Below are 17,125 nucleotides of genomic sequence, written 5' to 3'. Positions count from 1 at the left end.
CATTCGGATAGCAGGTTCCGGGATCCTTGTATAGCTGGCCAAATCAAGCTCTTCTTAGCTAAGGCGTTTGTGTTGCGGCTGCAGGGTTCATGACTGCAGGGTTTATCGTCTAGTATATCCGTAGGGATCCCTTTCAATCACCTGCAATCTAGGAATATGCAGGGGCGTCGCCCACACTAGCTCCAACGGAGAACGTCTGCATGCAGTTAGTATATATACATGATTCAAGTTGCAGATTCTAGCTGATTTCCAAGGTTCCCCTGTTCGTTTAAAGGCTGTGCTTGATTTACAAGATAAGATAAACAAATGACAAGGATGGTTGTTTCCTCTACGTTAGTCTACGTTCTGAGCGGTTATATAAAGGTGTAAGAGACTTGAACGATGCGCCTCAAACGGTCCTATGTCACAAGAATCAACATCTATACCTCTCTATCTACATGCATTAACAATGCTTTAGATTCTAGCATCCTGCTCTACAGACCTGTCACCAAGCAGGGCAAGCTTATCAGAAGTCAAGGCCCTTCTCGCTGCTGCCGCTTCTTTAAACCCTTGAGCCGAAGTGCGCTCAGAGGCACCTTCATATGGTCCAACGAGCAGCGCCATGATGGCAAAAGGTGCCGAAACCGGGTCGTTCACGATGCTCTCGATCGTGAGAGCAGCGTTGCCAACCTCGCCTATGAGTAAAGCCATGGGAGCCACCACTGCCGCGCCCCCGAAGGCGGCACTCACAAGCTCGCCGGCGATGAAGAGCACGAGCAGAACGATAGAGAGGATCTCGAGGACCAGTCGTTTCTTGTCGAGTGCCCGCTGCTCCACGCCGATCTTCAAGGTAGTCCTTGTAAGAGGCATCAACATAGGTATCCATGTCTTGGCCCCCTAAGGGCCAGGCCGTCCAGTTGAAAAGACCGTCGGCAACACCATCGGCCCTGGCCATGGCAGGCTTCGCCTCGAGAGAGGACCAGTCGGGGACGAAGAAGCAGCCTGTGTCTGCCTTGATGTCGATCCAGTCTTCCGCTTGGTCCGGGCCCTCAAACGTCGATACGAAAGGCTTGCCTTTGTAGTGAATGTAGGCGCCTGAGCCTGCGTAGCTGTTGATGAGAGACTCTACGTCACTCTTGGGCCATTGGCCGTTTCCAGCGCAAATAGAAGAAGAGTTGAAATCCAAGAGAAGAGGCGTGTTGGAACGCCGCAGCCATGGACTTTTGGTTAGTTGCGTCGCCTTATGCCATGTTGGGCGCAAAGGCAGGCATCAAATATATGCCTTCTGCGCAGTAGAGACGTCATTGATCCAGTTACTTGTGCTATATCTGTCCGGGGTAGTGATTTATTTGTGTTTCTTAGCAAAAGGAGTATTTCGACCAAGGGCAAAATAACGCGAATTATTACCGTGAAATGAGCAAAGACGGATTGGCATTAATTAAGCAACGCTCCTCATCAAGGCGAAGATGCCCACGACCAAGCCAAGGGTCATTGTCATGAACGATGCAATGACATCCAGGATGAAGTGTGCGGTCTCGTTACCAGTGTAAAATGAGAATGATGATGGATGATGGAGAAGTTTGGCGTCTTTCCAAAGCTTCCACGAACGGCATGAGACACTTCAAATACTTCAGACGGCGTTCTGCAAAGCCCTTGGTCCTTTCTGACTGCTGCAACTGACTGACTAGGTTACGACTTCCATTCCCGCATCTGGCGGCTACTTTTTTCTTACATCACGCGATGGTCCCATTAACCAACAAACACACATTTACAAAGCATGATGCCGACGCAACCGAGTTAACCCTGTCAGAAGGGGGGCCAGGCTAACCAAAGCCCCCCTGGGGCAATACACAAGATCGACTAACTTCCAACAGGCGTGTGTAATGTGGGCTAAGCAATGCTTATTCGGGTTTAGCTCTGGATCCCAGCAGAAGGTCCCATAGCCGAAGTCGTTGGAACTAACACAAAGCGTAGGACAACTGCCTATTACGTTGTAATCCTGGGCCGCCTCGGCCGGAATGGCCCGTTGTGACCGTTGTGCTTGTTGGGTCTTGTCATGGAATCCTTGCAATGGACCCTGGTCGACCCCTGTGCCTGGGCTGTCTGCAGGGGATGAGGGTCTTTTGGAGGTGGAGTATTGTTGAAGAGACAAGAACTTGAGACGCCCCGTGAACTGGGAACCGATCTCAGAGGAAAAATTGCATCCCAACTGTTTTTGGAGAGGCTGCAATAGCGATGTGGGCGGGCCTTTGATGGCGAGAATTCGTCAAGAGCGTCTCGGCGAGATGCGCATGGCTGAGAGCATTTTCAGAGACGTCGCGGTGGCATTCAAGCGCATGGCCCCGAAACGACCACGCACAAAGACACATTCGACTTCTTTAGCGACACGGAAAAATTGAATATCATCAAGAAGAACTTTTAGATGCAAACCCTCCCGGATAACTACCCCAGATTCAGAGCAGAGTTAAAGTTTTAGTTGGATGGAATCGGCTTCAAGGATTCACCCGCAGATAAATCCGCTCCTGGTCACATTTCCATCAAAACGAAACATATTTACCTTCTTGACGGATGGATCTGGATAGAAGACCACCTCAGATGCCACGCGAAGAAATACATCGGCGAGGCGCTTAGACTAAGCATCTCTGCAGAGATTACGTGTTTTAATCCGGTCAATCATTCAGCGATTGTCAATTGTAACAAAGTAACCTCTCAATACAGTACCAGAGATATTTGACCGAGTAACCCTCAGGTTGAAACTCCAAGTTTTCACTTCTTGGAGACTGCAAAGGAATGACGTATGCTGCAAATACCTTGTAAGGCCTCGGATAAGAGCCTCATTCGAATACCCACACAGGCAACCCCAATTCCACAATGACTACTTCATCTCCTCCGCCGCCATTGTGCTCACGTTGTTAGGTGCAAATGGATTACGCCGAGACCGCCAAGTCGATTGCCGAGTCGACGACACTTCTCCGTTGGTTCATAGATAGCTACCCTCCAGGAACTCGGCGACAAAAACAATCTTCATCGGCAGCATCGGGCCAAGACGGAAGATATTAGATGCAAGCAATTTCCAGACCCTGGCAAAGCCCACTGTTACAGTCGGCGTGGGGCGCTGTGCCGCAGGTGGTCAAGCTCCCTGGTGCCAAACCAACCAGCCCACTCTACCCAGGTGACTCTTTTTGATACAACCTCATTTGCCCGTGGCCAAACATCCAAGAGAGATGAGGAGACCAGTTCCTGGCAAAGTCCCATACAGGCTTCAGGTGGAACTATAAGTAAGGTCGTGGCCCATGTGACCTCTGGATGGACAACTTGGACGACGAGTCAGTACTACGAGTAGCTAAATGAAAACAACTGCCACTCCTTTTCTACCTCCGGCCCATTACCTTTGATGTAACCATCTTTCAAAGGTCATCTGTCACTCCTCCTCTAAGCTGAAGACGACGCTTGCGACAATGTCCCGCCTTCTTTTCTGGGCCTTGCTGGCGCCCACCATCGCCATTGCAGAGGACTCGATGTCGTACATCTTCTACGACAACCAAGAGTTCCTTGTTAACCAGTCCAATCTCGCCAGAATCTCCTGGACGGAGGTTGAGGCAGCTTTCCATCACCCGGCCCATGTCGACGTGGCGAGCTATGGAGGCTTGGACTGGACGAAGCCGTATCCTGGATCTCCCGTGGACGGCTTCCAGGCGCACCTCCGAATTGCCAACGACGTCCCGTGGCCGGCAAGTTTCGCATTAAACGAGACTACCGAGGTCACAGCTTTGACGTTCAGCATTCCCGACTCCCTGATGGATCATTCTCAAGGTCTGCCGAAGCCCATGGACCCATCGTGGTTTATTTGCCAGCATTACTTCGTCAGTGCACTGCCGGATCCCACAGAGCCCGTGGATCACAGCTGCGGCTTCTTATCTGCGGAGTGTCGGGCCGACATGGAGACAAGCCTTACAGGAAGTTGGACCAAGGAGGATCCAGACGTCCCTTGCTCAGCCTTGATCCTCGACCCTGTTCCCGCCAGCTGCCAGGACACGCTGGGACTGATCCGCGGGGATGTCATTGGTAGGTTTTCTCTCTGGCTTCTCTGAATTCGGATTATCTGAGTTAAGATACTGATCGCCGTCCTTCCAGCGTGGAACTCGGACACGCTTACAGACCAGGCTGCTGCCAAGCTAGTGACAGTGGATGAGCTCAACCCTTGGTCTTGGTTCATTGGCACCGGCGGGGTTGAAGAAGACAATTCAACGGCCTACTACGAAGCATCGAACCGCACGTATGTTATCGGTACCGTCTTCGGTTACAGCCCCAGTGTCACACACGGCAACAAGCAGGCACCCAAGCTGTCCCTCGCTTGTCTTCGACCTGAGTGGGTTCCTCCCACCACACCCAACAACCCGACTTCGACTGTAACCCCTTACGTTTACCCAACACATGTTCCCTCTGGCGCTACTACTGTCAAGTCCTCTACCACGTCTTCAATCCCGCCATCCGCTACCAGTTCAGACTCTGTATGTGTTTCGGGTGTCGCCTCTCCAAACAGCTCGATCGGAAGTTCCAGCAGTTGTGCAGCTTCAGCTGTGAGTATGGGTACGGCCCGCCCACGGCCTGCCAGTGCTTGGAGTATTTTGGTACGCCTGAGACTACTCCTGATGCCAACTGGGTGGATGAAGGTCCCCTTGAAGGCGTTGCGGATAAATAGTTTGTAAATCCTGGCAGCTTTGCGTGCAAGTGCGATACTTGCCCAGAGTCGACATGTCATCCCTACTGAAGGATGTTGTGGCTGGCCTCATCGTTGTGGCGCAGTTGTGTGTTTATTGTCTTTAACACAAAGGAAGGGTCTTGTGTACTCAATTGGATCACCCTTGTTAGGGATTGATAGGTTGTTTTACTAGAATTTCCAACTACCACCTTTTTCGAAGCCCTAGCAACAGACCAAATGATAGCAGGCCTAGCACCCCAGCAATACCAAAAGGCAGCCCAGTCCATCCAATGCCGCGTCGCATACCAGCAACAAAGGCCACCGAGTAAAGCGGACCAGCCAAAGCACCGCCGACGACATGCAGAACAGTCACGATCGAATACACGAGACTGACTTGCTCTGCCCTGATGCTGTCGGTGATGAGGTTTCGCAACAGGGACTGCATACCAGCGGCCGATGCTGTGAGAACGATGCCAGCCACGAAAAGGGGCACATTCCAACCAAGGCCGATGAGCAGCGTCCCAGTGCCGAGAAGCGCGGCGCTGATCTGGGCCAACGTGGCATCTTTGGCGAAGCCACCCAGCCGGCGCTTGAGGAGACGGCCGACCAGGGGTAGCAGAGCCAAGAGAACGACTAGCTGGACGCCCTCGCCCAGAGCCCAGAACAGATTCGCCTTTGCAAAACTCCAGCCAAATCTCTTGGACGCGTATAGCAGGAGCATGATGGGAAACGAATCCTCGCTCATCTGGCACGTCAAGACCAGACCTAGAAGAAAGAGGAGCCGTGTTTGTGCCTTGACCAGTCGCCCTGCTGCTTGGAAAAGTTTCCATGTGCCAACCAGCCTGGCCATCATAGTGCGGGGTTCTTGCGAGCTGCCGCCCGCCATCGTCTCACAATCCGATGCAGGCCCGCGTGTGTCCGTCTCGGGCAGCAACAGCGGCTCTCGTTCTCCGTCGGGGGCATTTGCAGGTGGCGCTGCAGCTTGACGGGTCTCCTGAATGAACAAGGAAGCAGTGCCGGCCAGGAGAATGCAACAGAGGCCTGCTGCCCAGGGCAGCCATAGGTTGATCTGCATCAACAAGGAGCTGGTGAGCTGGCCGAGGATAGCTGCCACAATTCCAATGGCGTGGATGGCAAAGAATAGATCAATCCTAGCCTCCCCTGTTGTACTATCTGCGGCAATGACGTGAACCATCGTCGTGACAACACCGAACCCACCGCCAATGACCTCGAATCCAACGGCAGCGAGGACTAGGCGTATCTTGAACGCAGGAGAAAACCAGCCTGATAGGAGAATCTCTCCATTAGCAAGTGGGTAATAGACACGTAAAGGCCTTCACTGACATATGGTAAAGTTCCAAGTTTCTTCTAACAAAAGTCCGAAAAGGGCCAGTGACAAGACGTTGCGACGGCCAAATCGGTTGGCAGCCAGAGAATACGGAATCGCAAGGATGGCTTCAATGCCACAAATGAGGACTTGGTCAGTACGGCAAGGCAATCGCTCCGACAAAAGGTGTGAAGCTCACTGGGAAACGCCCCCAGCAGTCTTTCTGTTCCTTTGAGAAAGACCAGCTCTTCCTGCACTGCGGCGGCCTTGCAGCGATCCGGGCTGCTGTCGTCGGGCGGGAGGAGATCATCGCATATGATGGCTTCGTAGATTTGTGTTCGTGGCGCCGGCTGCATCGTCTCGCCAAAAACCAGCAGGAAAATGCATACACAGAGAAGTACGAGCGTATGGCGCTCACTATGAGGAAGCCTTCCCATGACTACTACTTCTTGTTCCAACTGAGACGCGATGATATGGTCCAAGGCTTGAACGGCCCAGCAGACGTGTTGTTGGAGAAAGAAGAGATGAACAGGGTTTTGTTAAAACCATGAGATTAGGAGGACGTAACTTGCTAACGGTTATGTGCTTATCATGTCGGCCCGGGTTTACGATCCCAGGGGTTAACCGATTTCAAGCATTTTAGTGTTATTCCCGCTGATGAATCCATTTCATGCCAAACCCTAGTTTAAAGCGGTACACATTCTGTCAGCTTAATTTGCACATGTTCTTCGACTACTTGAACCTATTCAGTAAGTATATTGGATTTCAATCATTGAGAATTGTATACCGACAGAAATCTAAGTTAGGCGGAGAAGATGAACCCTTAGCAAATAAGGTTGTGATATGTTGTCTTGATTTATCGACAGCTGACCAACATAGCTTGTTTTACTTACAAAAATTACCTCCTCTCCAAGGTTCCGTTGACTAGCCTAAACACAGCTGATTGCACATCTTCGAAAACATTGCACATTGGGACCACGCTCTCTTCGGGGCTGTTGGTCGCAGTACGCGCCTCACAGGAAGAGAAGTGTGTGCTCAAGATAACGGCGGGTCACCAAGACACCGTCAACCCAATCATATCGACTTGTCACCCGCAAGCAGGAGATAAGGTACCTCGGTGGCACAGTACCTACACAGCCTCCTCCTAGGCCTGGGCGAGGTGTCCGCTCAGGGCCTTTAGTAGAAATCCTTGCGTGATGGTTCCCAGAAAAACGAAGGCTGTCGCGGACTTTTGTCATTTACATCATCCTTTTTTTTTTTATGTCGGTTTTATAAAGAATGGCTTCCTCTTAACCTTACCTAGTCTCCACGCTAACATGCAGGGAGAGGAAACTGACGACTCGTCTCTTACCACCGTAACAGGTAGCAATCGCTTGTGCAAGACAAGACAGCTGCTTTCAAGACCCATTCGTTGGTTCAAGGGCAAGAGAAATTCTACATTTATATGGCATTGCGTTTTGTGGTTCCATGGATAGCTGAGATAGGCCAATGGCATGTCGCCTGCTGTGGAACTGCAAGCTGTAGTAGATAGCAGATACTTTCATCCTTCCAGATGTTTTTTTCGGTAGCCGCTGACTGGGCAAGCTCCATGTCGCAAAATAGGCAGCGGACTCATGTGTCGCGTCGAGACGACTGCGTATGCTTCACCGGCCAACTCGATGCGCTCCAATGTAATTAGGTGTCAAGCCCCGGCCGGGAGCGAACCCATGCCACGCGACTTCAAGCGAGGCCCGGAAGCATGTATCCGAGGCGCCGGGGCCACTGGTGGGTCCGCAACCCGATCATCCATGGCAGTAGCCAGCTTAGTAATTAGCCTCGATGAGCTTGCTTACTAATGCTTACTAAGGGTGCAGTGGCTGGCGATGCATACACCAGCCACAGAGGCTGTGCAGGGCCTCCCGCGACCCCAAGTCTATCTCACTTGCTTCTCCTCCGTATGAGCTGTTGGGTATTCCCTTGGATGGGAACTCTCTTTTTAGTTTTCTAATCTGAGAGCCACACTTTCAGATGTTGCTACAAGACTTTGGCAAAGAAAGGTTTGGAATGCCATCGATGATGGAGCATCCTCCAGCATCGTCCTGATAATCTTGATATCAAGAAGCAGGGACCGAATCCGGCAGTGTTAATGATATGGTTCAATTTGTCAGTTACTCCTTAAACTTGAATACAAAAGCTTGTATAAGCAGATGCTTTGTTTGTCCCTTACACCTTCTCTCTCTTGCTAAAACTACCCTTGCTGGGGTACAAACGCATGCTACCTCCGCGCCAAGAACAAACAACAATTTTAAAGAAAGCATGCTTTTGTCCCAGGATGCTAAATAAAGAAGCAGGGCATGCTGTAGGAAGTGGCATACGGCCCTTTGTCAGAGGTGTAATCGTACCCAAAGTAGGTCAATAACCCAGAACCATCCATGTTTCTCTTGGGACTAGATGACAGGGTGGTTGTTCGTGTTAGTCAACATTCGCCTTCGGTCAAGCAAATTCTCCGCTCCGCTGGGTCAGGATCAGGATCAGGGTCAGGGTCAGTGTCAACTTACACCGAGCTTGCCGTGGCCGTGTGGCCCCTCACAAACCTCTCCGCGTCCTTTTCCATCCCCAGCTCCTTCAGGATCATGGCAAAGTTTCCTACGGCGCCCCAGTCGCTGCTCTGGTAATTGCTCCACGAACAGTACGGCCTCGCCCTCACGACACCGTCGTTGAGCGCTGGAGAGAGGGTGATGGCCATGACGATGCCCTTGTGGAACGTCGCGGGATCCTTGGGCTTCTTGTCTTGCTCGTCTGCCAAGCCGGCCTCCTCGTCGATGACGTGGTGCCAGCAACGGTCCATGTCGTCGAGCATGCGCCGCGTCCGCTCATCATCCAGTTTTCCGCCCATTGTGAGAAAGTACTTCAGACACGCACGGCTCACGTTGTTGACCCGGACGTACACCTTGATCCGCGCCTTGGCCGGGTCGCAGCAGTCGATGCCGACCATGTCGATGAAGTGCGGGTAGCGGCACCCGGCCAGGAACTCCTCCATCTGGCGGACCTGGTCCTCAAGCTCCGGGCCGAACGGCTCCAGCGAGCGGATCATCTCGGCGACGAGGGCGTCGGTCGACCGGCCCGTGGCGAAGTGCTTGAAGATGGGCAGGAAGTAGGCCTTGAGCTGGGCTTTGGGGCCGACGAGATCGTAGCCGAGGAACAGCTGGCTTGGGATCTTGACGTTGGCGTGCTGCTTCATGGCCTCCTTGGCGGCGGCGGCGTCGGCGTGGTGGCGGTGCATCATCCAGGCGTCGCGGAACTGGCAAAACCAGCGCAGATCGAGGTTGGCGGAGTGCCTCTCCAGGAGGGGGAGCACCTCATCGTCCAGGTTGCTGGAGCCGAAGGGGTCCTCGTCGGTGCCGGCGCGGGAGCCCATGGGCTGGAAGGTGTAGCGGATGGTGTTGCCGTGCGGGGTGAAGTTCCATGACAGCTCAAAGGGAGAGCCGGTGGGTTTGAGGGCGTGCTGGACGACGGACGGGGGCCCAAAGGAGGGGATGACGACGTCCCGCAGGATAGTCAGCTGAGCGGCGATGTCGCTCTCGGAGTAGCATCCGGAGGCGCACAGCCAAGAGAACAGGAAGGGCGCGAAGTGGTCCCACCAGAAGCGGTGGTCCGGGTTGGCGGGCGGGCTGGGATTCATGCCGACGTCGAGCGCGGTGCTGATTTGTGTCTGTGCTTGTGCTTGTGCTGAGAGACCCGGGCGACCCACGGCAGCATGGCCATGCTCGGCGGGGAGGCCGGGGGGGATAGAGGCAGTAGCTTGCATGATTTGTTTGTCGTAAGCCAAGTTGTGTGGTTTTGCGAGTGCCTAAGCTGCGATCACGATGAGGAGAAGGAAGGGTTCGTCTGTTGAGTTGAGAGGGACGATATGGTGTTGTGTTGTTGACCAAGAAGAGAAAACAAGACAAATAAAATAAAACAAAAATAGACAAGGTTTGATGGACTCAAGCGAAACACAACCTAGGGTTGCCACGAGAGTCCGCTACCAATAACCCAACGAATACTCTGGCCGAGAAGTACTTTGTGCTTGCCGGGTGGTGGTGCTATCACTTGCAATGGCCAACAAGACTATGGGGATGGGTGTGGTGTGGTGTATTATGGAGCGCGCGCCCGGGAGTCTGGTAAAAAGATCTGATAAAGATCTGATGTAGTGAACAGAACGTGCGTTGCAGTAGGCTAGCCTGATTACTGAACAAATAAAACGTGTGCTGTAGTCGTGGTAGTAACTGACTGTAAAAAAAAGAAAGAAAAAAAAAGAAAAAAACCGATGCGTTGTGGTCGGTCGGGGGGGATCTACTAAACAATATCGGAATTGTGTTTCCAGGTGATTTAATCCCTTGATCTACGGATACTCTGCAGCATTAAGAATGCCTGTGCCATCACCTTTCCCCCGCAATCGCCCCCACTGATTTGGGTTCTGTCGCCTTGCGCAGCGCAGCCACGGCAAGTATCGGGGGTGCGGGGGGCCCGCGGGAGTGGGACACAGACCCGGAGATTTAGCGCCTCAACAGTGCTCCGCCGGCCAAGCACCGCCCTTGGGATGGGCCTTGGTCGGCATCCTGCTGCCGGACCGGGCCGCGAGCACCTTACCCTGGTTTGCAAAAGCTGGCGAGTGCGCACGAGCTTATAGCGTTAGTCTTGCTTCATTTCGCGAACATCTTACCAGAGTTTGCAAAAGCTGGCGAGAAACCTACCTTGGCGAGGCAATCAATCAATCAATCAATCCCCCTTTTACCTGTTTCCGTGTGCTCCTCCGACCCGAGGCTTCCGCCTGCAAGATTTCTACTGGTCTGGTCTGGTCTGATTGATGGCCCCCAATCGGACCATATCCATCTCAACCTCGGAAAGATCCTGATCCCGGGCGATCCGCACTTGGAAATCCACATATCGCCCGATCAGAGCATACATTGTAAGATGTACATATCTTGTAGTACTCATGGTATCCGATGCGGCGAAGGTTTTCCTGGAAAAGGCAAAACAACCTTTACATTGCCGTCCGTCCGGCGATAACCCCCCCCTCCCAGTGTTACACCAAGGTTTTGGTCTGTGCCGGCTCACCAAGGATTCATGCTTGTGTTTCCGGCTGATCTACGAACCCACCACCCCGGAGATCCGAGGCGGCATCATTGGAACCTGCTGTCAAGTGGCATGGCAAGCTGCCAGAATGTGAAACGTCCAAAACAAGACTTGGGAGTGCCTTGTGACGGAAGCGCCAAAGATCTATGACACGTTTGATCATGGCTATCGGAATATCGGGAAACATGTCGATACCCGCACTCGCATCGTATTTCGCCCTTCATAAACTCTGGGGAGTTGAACCATCAATTTACGATGTAGAGCCCTGCTTCGGCCCATCAAACCATCGGGGCACCTGAATCACATCAAGTCAACAATCAACTAACACGGTTGAACCAACCCGTGTCAAACCCAACACTTTGCGAGATTTGCAAAAAAAAACAAAAAAAAACTAGTTCAACATCAACATCGCTACAATGTCTGCCCCTACAGTCGTCACCTCAGACGGCCCACCGGCTGGCCCTCCCACCAAGTCGCTGCCCACTCTCCTCCCTCCCCGCATGCTCCCCCCCGGCGTCGAGCAGGACTCCTTCCAAACCTTCGCCCAGCGCGTCGTTTCTGTCGTAGGGGCCTCCAACCTCGAGATCATCGCCGACGACACCCCGCTGGAGAACGACGACTTTGGCGAGACTTGCTTCAAGTACGACCGCTATCGGTCCGCCGACAACGAGGCGCTCCTGGTCGGCTGCGCCGTCGTCCACCCGCGGCACGTCGCCGACGTCAAGGCCGTCCTGGCCCTCTGCACCTCCTTCAACGTCCCGCTGTGGCCCGTCTCTGCCGGCCGCAACCTAGCCTACGGCGGCGCGGCCCCGCGCGTGCCCGGCAGCCTGGTCATGCGGCTCGGCACCCACATGAACCGCATCCTGGACGTCGACACGGCGCACTTTACGTGCGTGGTCGAGCCCGGCGTGACCTACCAGCAGCTGCACAACCATCTAAAGGAGAAGGGGCTGTTGGATAAGGTCAGGCTGGACACGCCCGAGGTGCCGTGGGGGAGCATGATTGGAAACGCGCTGGACCGTGGTGGCGGCGCGACGCCGTATGGAGACCACTGGGGCACGCATTCCGGGATGGAGGTGGTGATGCCGGATGGAGACGTGGTGAGGACGGGGATGGGAGCGATGAGCAGTCCGGAGGGGAGGAGGGAGGCGGCGCAGGTGAGAATTGGTTTCCCCCCCCTTTTGATCAGACTGACTATATCGGTTGAACACCCCCCGGTGCTGATTCGCAAATACTCTCTAGGGCGTACCACCCGAGGACCAGACGCCGAATTCGTGCTGGACGCTTTTCCCGTACGGTTTCGGACCCATCAATGACGGCCTGTTCAGCCAGGGCAGCGTCGGCATCGTGACCAAGATGGGCTTCTGGGTAAGTTAGAAGAAGAAAAGATTAAGAAAAGAAAAAGAAAAAACACCTCCAAACATGAAATTCGGAATTTCTAGCTGACACGGGGGCCAACCCTCCTTTCCCTCAGCTGATGCCCAACTTCCCCGGCATCACCCCCTTCATGGTGACCTACGCACGCGACGAGGACATCCAAGCCGCCGTCGAGATCGTCGGCAAGCTGCGGCTGCACCACGTGCTCGCGCACTCGTGCTCGATCCGCTACATCACGCTCGACACGGGCTTCTACTCGCCGCGGGCGGCCTTCACCGACTCGCCCAAGGACGTCATCCTGACCGAGGAGGAGCTCGACGCCATGTGCGCGCGCAACACGCTCGGCCGGTGGAACTTTACCGGCTGCGTCTACGGCCCGCCCAAGATCCGCGAGCTCACCATGCAGGTCATCCGCGAGGAGATGACCAAGCCCGAGGGCAGCAGGCTGTACACCCTGGACGACAGGACCGAGAGGCCAAGCATGCTGCATGGACGCGCGCCCAACATGGAGGGGCTGTGCAACATGGATCAACAGAACTGGATCAAGCAGTGAGTCGGCCCGGTCTTCTTACGTTACTGTTTTGGGGATGGGATTTCCCTCAAGGACTGCGAACTGGTTGCTAATATGGAACATTGAACAGGTGGATGCCCAACGCCGCCCACATCCTCTTCACGCCCGTGTCCCGCATCGACGGCGGCTCCGCGCTGGAGCAGTTCCAACTGGCCAAGGCTCTCTTCGCCGAGTACCAGATGGACTTTTTCGGACATTTGGCCGTGTACCACCGGGACATGCGTACGCCTCTCCTCTTCCTTGTCCTTCTTCCCCCTCTTCTTCCTCCTCCCCCCCAGAATCATGACTGACCCTACCCTGAAAAAAAACAGACAACGTCTCGTGCATCGTCTACGACTCCGAGGACGCCGCCATGCGCGGTCGCGCCTGGGCTCTGGCCCGCCGCCTGATCGACGAGTGGCAGGCGCGCGGCTGGGGCGAGATGCGCACGCACATCGGGCTGCACGACCAGGTGGCGGCGTCGTACGACTTCAACAACCGCGCCATGCTGCGGCTGAACGAGAAGGTCAAGGAGATGCTCGACCCGAAGGGCATCATCGCCCCGGGCAAGAGTGGCATCTGGCCGCGCGGGTACGACAGGGGTAAGTACCTGATGGGCAAGGACCACATCGACGCGTTCCCCGGGGTGGAGGGCGGGTTGTTGAGAGGGGGGCCTAAGGCGGATGCGCGCGGTAGCGGCGGGAGGAGCAGTCATCTGTAGGAGCCAACATGTGTGTGAATAGGCTGGATGTGAAGGAGGATCTTTGCTGGCTAAGTCTGATGGGAAACGCCTCATATCGTTTGTTTGTCTAGGATGCAGTTCAAATTCAAATCGGCTCATTTAACAATTGGCCCGGCTCTCCCAACTGGGAGCAGTGAGTTGAACATTATATGAAGGCAACCCGTATCGCAAGTCAACAGGCTCCAATTACTACTGCCCAACGTACTGACAGTAGGTAGTCAAAAGTCTCAGCGAAAGAGCTGATTTATACTAGAGCATTCCTACTTTAGGATTCCATGGTTATTTTGAAAAACAAAGTATTGGTGCAAACGCAACTTGCAAGAGTTATTTAATTGAAGAAAAACAAGAAGAAACAAACCGTAGTGTTGACTTTAACGCGGAGTTTCTCATACTTGAGTCGTCCAACTCCTTTTCCTGTTTTGAAAATATCCACACGTTAAACATCTCAAGAACATGCACAATCAGGCGTGCTACTCAAATGCACAAGACTCTCTTCTGACCGCAGCATATAACTAATCCTTCAACGTGAACTGTACATGTACCAAGGTATCTACTTTGCATCCGGCCCCTTCACTACCAGACAACCCTTCGTCCTCCCTGTCCTCATCTTCTCATAGGCCTTTGGGGCATCCTCGAACCTGTACGTCTCCTCCACCACCGCCCGGATCTGACCCTCCGCCGCCCACCTCCCCAGCTTGGCCAGGTCCGCATGCTTCGACTGCAGCGACATGAACTGCCACTTTCGCTTCCCGCCCCCGAGACCCGCCGGCCGCAGCGCCCGGCCCGCCGTGCTCATCATGTGTCGCAGCGACAGCCCCGCGCCCACCTGCACGAACCGGCCCGCCGGCATCAGGTACTCGTCCGCGGCCTTGTACAGGTCGGCCGGCTCCAGCCCGATGTTGTCCAGCGCGAGCTTGAACACGGGGCCCTTGGCCTTGAGCGCCTTGCTGACGTCCACCTCGGTGTAGTCCAGCACCTCGTCCGCCCCGAGCGAGCGGCACAGCTCGGCGTTGCGGCCCGAGCAGCTGGTCACCACGCGGCACCCCAGCACGCGCGCGATCTGGATCGCAAACGTGCCGACGCCGCCGCTGCCGCCGTTGATGAACACCATGTCGCCCGCCGCGACGTGCGGGCTGATGGCTTGGTAGGCCGTCTGCGCCGCCACGCCCAGACACGCCGCGCTCTCGAGCGTGAGCGCGCCCGCCGGGGACGGCACGGCCGCGCAGCTGGCCATGGTGGCGATGACGTACTCGCCGAGCGAGCCGTGGCGCGTGGGCGGCGGCGTGCAGCCGTACACGGGCTGGCCGATGGTGAACTCGCCGACGTCCCTGACCATGTCGCCCAGGCCGGCAACGGTGCCGGAAAAGTCGCTGCCGGGCGTGGCAGGCAGCGAGACGGCCAGCCGCCAGAGCATGCCGAGCCCCTCGGGGAACTTGTAGTCGGCCGGATTGGGCGACATGGCGTGGACCTTGATGAGAATGTCGTTGGGGCCGAGCGAGGGCGGCTGGGGAGCATCGTCAACAAGGCTCAGGTGGGTTTCAAGGCCGCCCGAGACGGAGTCGTAGAGCCAGGCGCGCATTGTGGTGATGATGATAGGAGGAGGGGGGGGCGGTAAAGGTTGAGGATGGAATCAAGGTTGTGGTGCGAGTCTGGTATGGTAGCTCAATCTTTGCAAGAATAAACGTAGGAATCTGGTAAAGCTGCGAGGGTTCTCTCTCTCTTTCTGCGGCTGTTAGAATAATCGCAAGTCGTGGGGGCAATCGCGACATGCATCATCATTCTTTACGCTTCACCAAGACGACAATCATGAAATAAAACATCCAGCATCTCCACTTACGTGCCGAGACTGGCAACTGTCAACGCATAGCTCGTCTGATCCCGCAGCAGCAGACTCGACCTCTCCATGACGTGTGCTCAAGCTCCAAGCTTGAAGCTCCATCAACCTAAAATGCGTACGACGATGTAGCTTCTAGCTACAGAAACTTTCTTCCAAAGCTTGCGTCTCCTGCATTTCCCCATCCTGATGTCCGTGATTCTAGCCCAAAGTTAATTGAAGCTCTATCTACCTTGTTGCTCCTCCAGACATCAGACGAACCTTATCTCACAAAACACTTTTGACACATGTATAAAAGTAAGCCCTTCGACAAGGCCCTCCCTGAAACCTCGGCACAATGATAATTATCGTACATCCGATCTGAACCCTGTTCCGACAGCTTGCACTTCCCCATCCAGCTGTCCGAAACTCTAACTAGAAGACCGTTGTGCACTACGTCGTATCCTGCTACTCTGCCAATATCAGACGAAGCATGTCTAGCACGATTGACATTCCACACATGTATTTAAGCTCTGCAATAATACAGCACTCTCCCAGATAGCTCAGAGGTGAATCCAGGGAAGCTCTTCGTTACATTGCATGATCTCTTTCCCAAGTCCTACCGAAGAACCCGTCGGCAAATAGATTGTTCTACAACCATGTCTGCTCCAGACTCGTCAGCCTTTGCCACGCCGCAGAACCAGCCCATTGTTGTCCGTGCCCGCGACGACCCAGTAGAGGTGCTGAACTTCGGGCCCATCACAGGGCGAATCCTAGAAGATGGCTCCCGCACTGGTAAGCGATCGATCCAATCCCTGCCCCTCCAAGACACGCATCTGTGCTCACCCCCCCTTCAACACAGAAAACCGACTCGCCACTATCCACTTCACGCTCGCCCCCTCTGCCGCGGGCCCGCCGGCCTTGTGGCACGAGATGCATGACGAGACAATCCTGGTGCTGTCCGGGACGTTGCGATTTCGTCTCGCGGGCGGACGCACGTTGGACTGTGTAAAGGGGGACTATGTTGTCTTCCCGCCGCGGACACCCGCGACGTTTGAGAATCCGAGCGGAGAGGAAGAAGCCGTGTTCGTCAACACGTTCACGCCGGCGTACTATGTCGGGTATTTCCGGCTGCTGGCGAAGCTGGCGGCGGAGGGTGTCGAGATGACGCCGAGAGTGTACGAGATGGCGATGGCGAGGTATGCGACGGTCGCGGCGCAGGGGATCTGATGTCCTAGAGGGGAAGCGGGATGGCTAGGCTCGGAGTGTTGCTTTGGGGTTAGCCTTGGGTCAGTTGTCAGACAGTTTTGAGAGATCAAGTCGATGAGCCTATAGGATATGCCTAGGACCAATAACAATCTGTGTGAATTGACTAATCATGTTCATCAATAAAATGGTTTGACGAGTGTTGCCGTCTACTCAGCAAGTCCTGCTTACAATGGGGTGAACGGCCGAGGTCCTCTTGCGTGTGCGCGGAGCGGCCCGCGTGATATGGGGCCGAAGGAGCCACTGGTCCGGTTCCGGATTTTCGGAACTGT

The 17,125-nt window shown here is 54.6% G+C and overlaps 7 protein-coding genes across 7 annotated transcripts; 3 read left to right on the top strand and 4 right to left on the bottom strand.

Annotated features, from left to right (window-relative positions):
• Window positions 1–349: 349 nt before the first annotated feature.
• CDEST_14243 (uncharacterized protein) lies at window positions 350–1,553 on the bottom strand. The gene has a single exon (XM_062930399.1). It carries the CDS (start codon window positions 853–855, stop codon window positions 454–456), a length of 402 nt encoding a protein of 133 aa, XP_062786450.1. The 5' UTR covers window positions 856–1,553; the 3' UTR covers window positions 350–453.
• A 1,740-nt stretch (window positions 1,554–3,293) lies between these two features.
• Window positions 3,294–4,880, top strand: CDEST_14242 (uncharacterized protein). The gene is made up of 2 exons (XM_062930398.1): window positions 3,294–4,044; window positions 4,114–4,880. Exons 1-2 carry the CDS (start codon window positions 3,438–3,440, stop codon window positions 4,686–4,688), a joined length of 1,182 nt encoding a protein of 393 aa, XP_062786449.1. The 5' UTR covers window positions 3,294–3,437; the 3' UTR covers window positions 4,689–4,880.
• A 3-nt stretch (window positions 4,881–4,883) lies between these two features.
• On the bottom strand, window positions 4,884–6,364 carry CDEST_14241 (Putative major facilitator superfamily, MFS transporter superfamily; the record flags this gene model as incomplete). The annotated part of the gene is made up of 3 exons (XM_062930397.1): window positions 4,884–5,965; window positions 6,026–6,136; window positions 6,208–6,364. 3 exons carry the CDS (start codon window positions 6,362–6,364, stop codon window positions 4,884–4,886), a joined length of 1,350 nt encoding a protein of 449 aa, XP_062786448.1.
• A 2,177-nt stretch (window positions 6,365–8,541) lies between these two features.
• Window positions 8,542–9,795, bottom strand: CDEST_14240 (Putative aromatic prenyltransferase; the record flags this gene model as incomplete). Its single annotated transcript, XM_062930396.1, has 1 exon — window positions 8,542–9,795. One exon carries the CDS (start codon window positions 9,793–9,795, stop codon window positions 8,542–8,544), a length of 1,254 nt encoding a protein of 417 aa, XP_062786447.1.
• Window positions 9,796–11,521: 1,726 nt separating this feature from the next.
• Window positions 11,522–13,753, top strand: CDEST_14239 (Putative FAD-binding oxidoreductase/transferase, type 4, FAD-linked oxidase-like protein; the record flags this gene model as incomplete). Its single annotated transcript, XM_062930395.1, has 5 exons — window positions 11,522–12,262; window positions 12,348–12,473; window positions 12,580–13,031; window positions 13,124–13,275; window positions 13,365–13,753. The coding sequence occupies 5 exons, from the start codon at window positions 11,522–11,524 to the stop codon at window positions 13,751–13,753; spliced, it is 1,860 nt and encodes a 619-aa protein (XP_062786446.1).
• Window positions 13,754–14,324: 571 nt separating this feature from the next.
• On the bottom strand, window positions 14,325–15,353 carry CDEST_14238 (Putative GroES-like superfamily, polyketide synthase, enoylreductase domain-containing protein; the record flags this gene model as incomplete). The annotated part of the gene is made up of 1 exon (XM_062930394.1): window positions 14,325–15,353. One exon carries the CDS (start codon window positions 15,351–15,353, stop codon window positions 14,325–14,327), a length of 1,029 nt encoding a protein of 342 aa, XP_062786445.1.
• Window positions 15,354–16,246: 893 nt separating this feature from the next.
• Window positions 16,247–16,817, top strand: CDEST_14237 (Putative rmlC-like cupin domain superfamily, rmlC-like jelly roll protein; the record flags this gene model as incomplete). The annotated part of the gene is made up of 2 exons (XM_062930393.1): window positions 16,247–16,382; window positions 16,450–16,817. The coding sequence occupies 2 exons, from the start codon at window positions 16,247–16,249 to the stop codon at window positions 16,815–16,817; spliced, it is 504 nt and encodes a 167-aa protein (XP_062786444.1).
• Between the last annotated feature and the right edge of the window lie 308 nt (window positions 16,818–17,125).

The sequence above is a fragment of the Colletotrichum destructivum genome, chromosome 9 (genome assembly GCF_034447905.1).
Source record: "Colletotrichum destructivum chromosome 9, complete sequence".
Taxonomy (NCBI): domain Eukaryota; kingdom Fungi; phylum Ascomycota; class Sordariomycetes; order Glomerellales; family Glomerellaceae; genus Colletotrichum; species Colletotrichum destructivum.
This window is presented reverse-complemented; position numbering and strand designations above follow the sequence as displayed.

Bases quoted from the DNA above. Each gene is read 5' to 3' on its own strand.
- CDEST_14243 (XM_062930399.1), bottom strand. From the start codon at position 855: ATGTTGATGCCTCTTACAAGGACTACCTTGAAGATCGGCGTGGAGCAG.
- CDEST_14242 (XM_062930398.1), top strand. From the start codon at position 3,438: ATGTCCCGCCTTCTTTTCTGGGCCTTGCTGGCGCCCACCATCGCCATT. The intron at 4,045-4,113 runs GTAGGTTTTCTC...CCGTCCTTCCAG, and splicing joins GATCCGCGGGGATGTCATTG to CGTGGAACTCGGACACGCTT.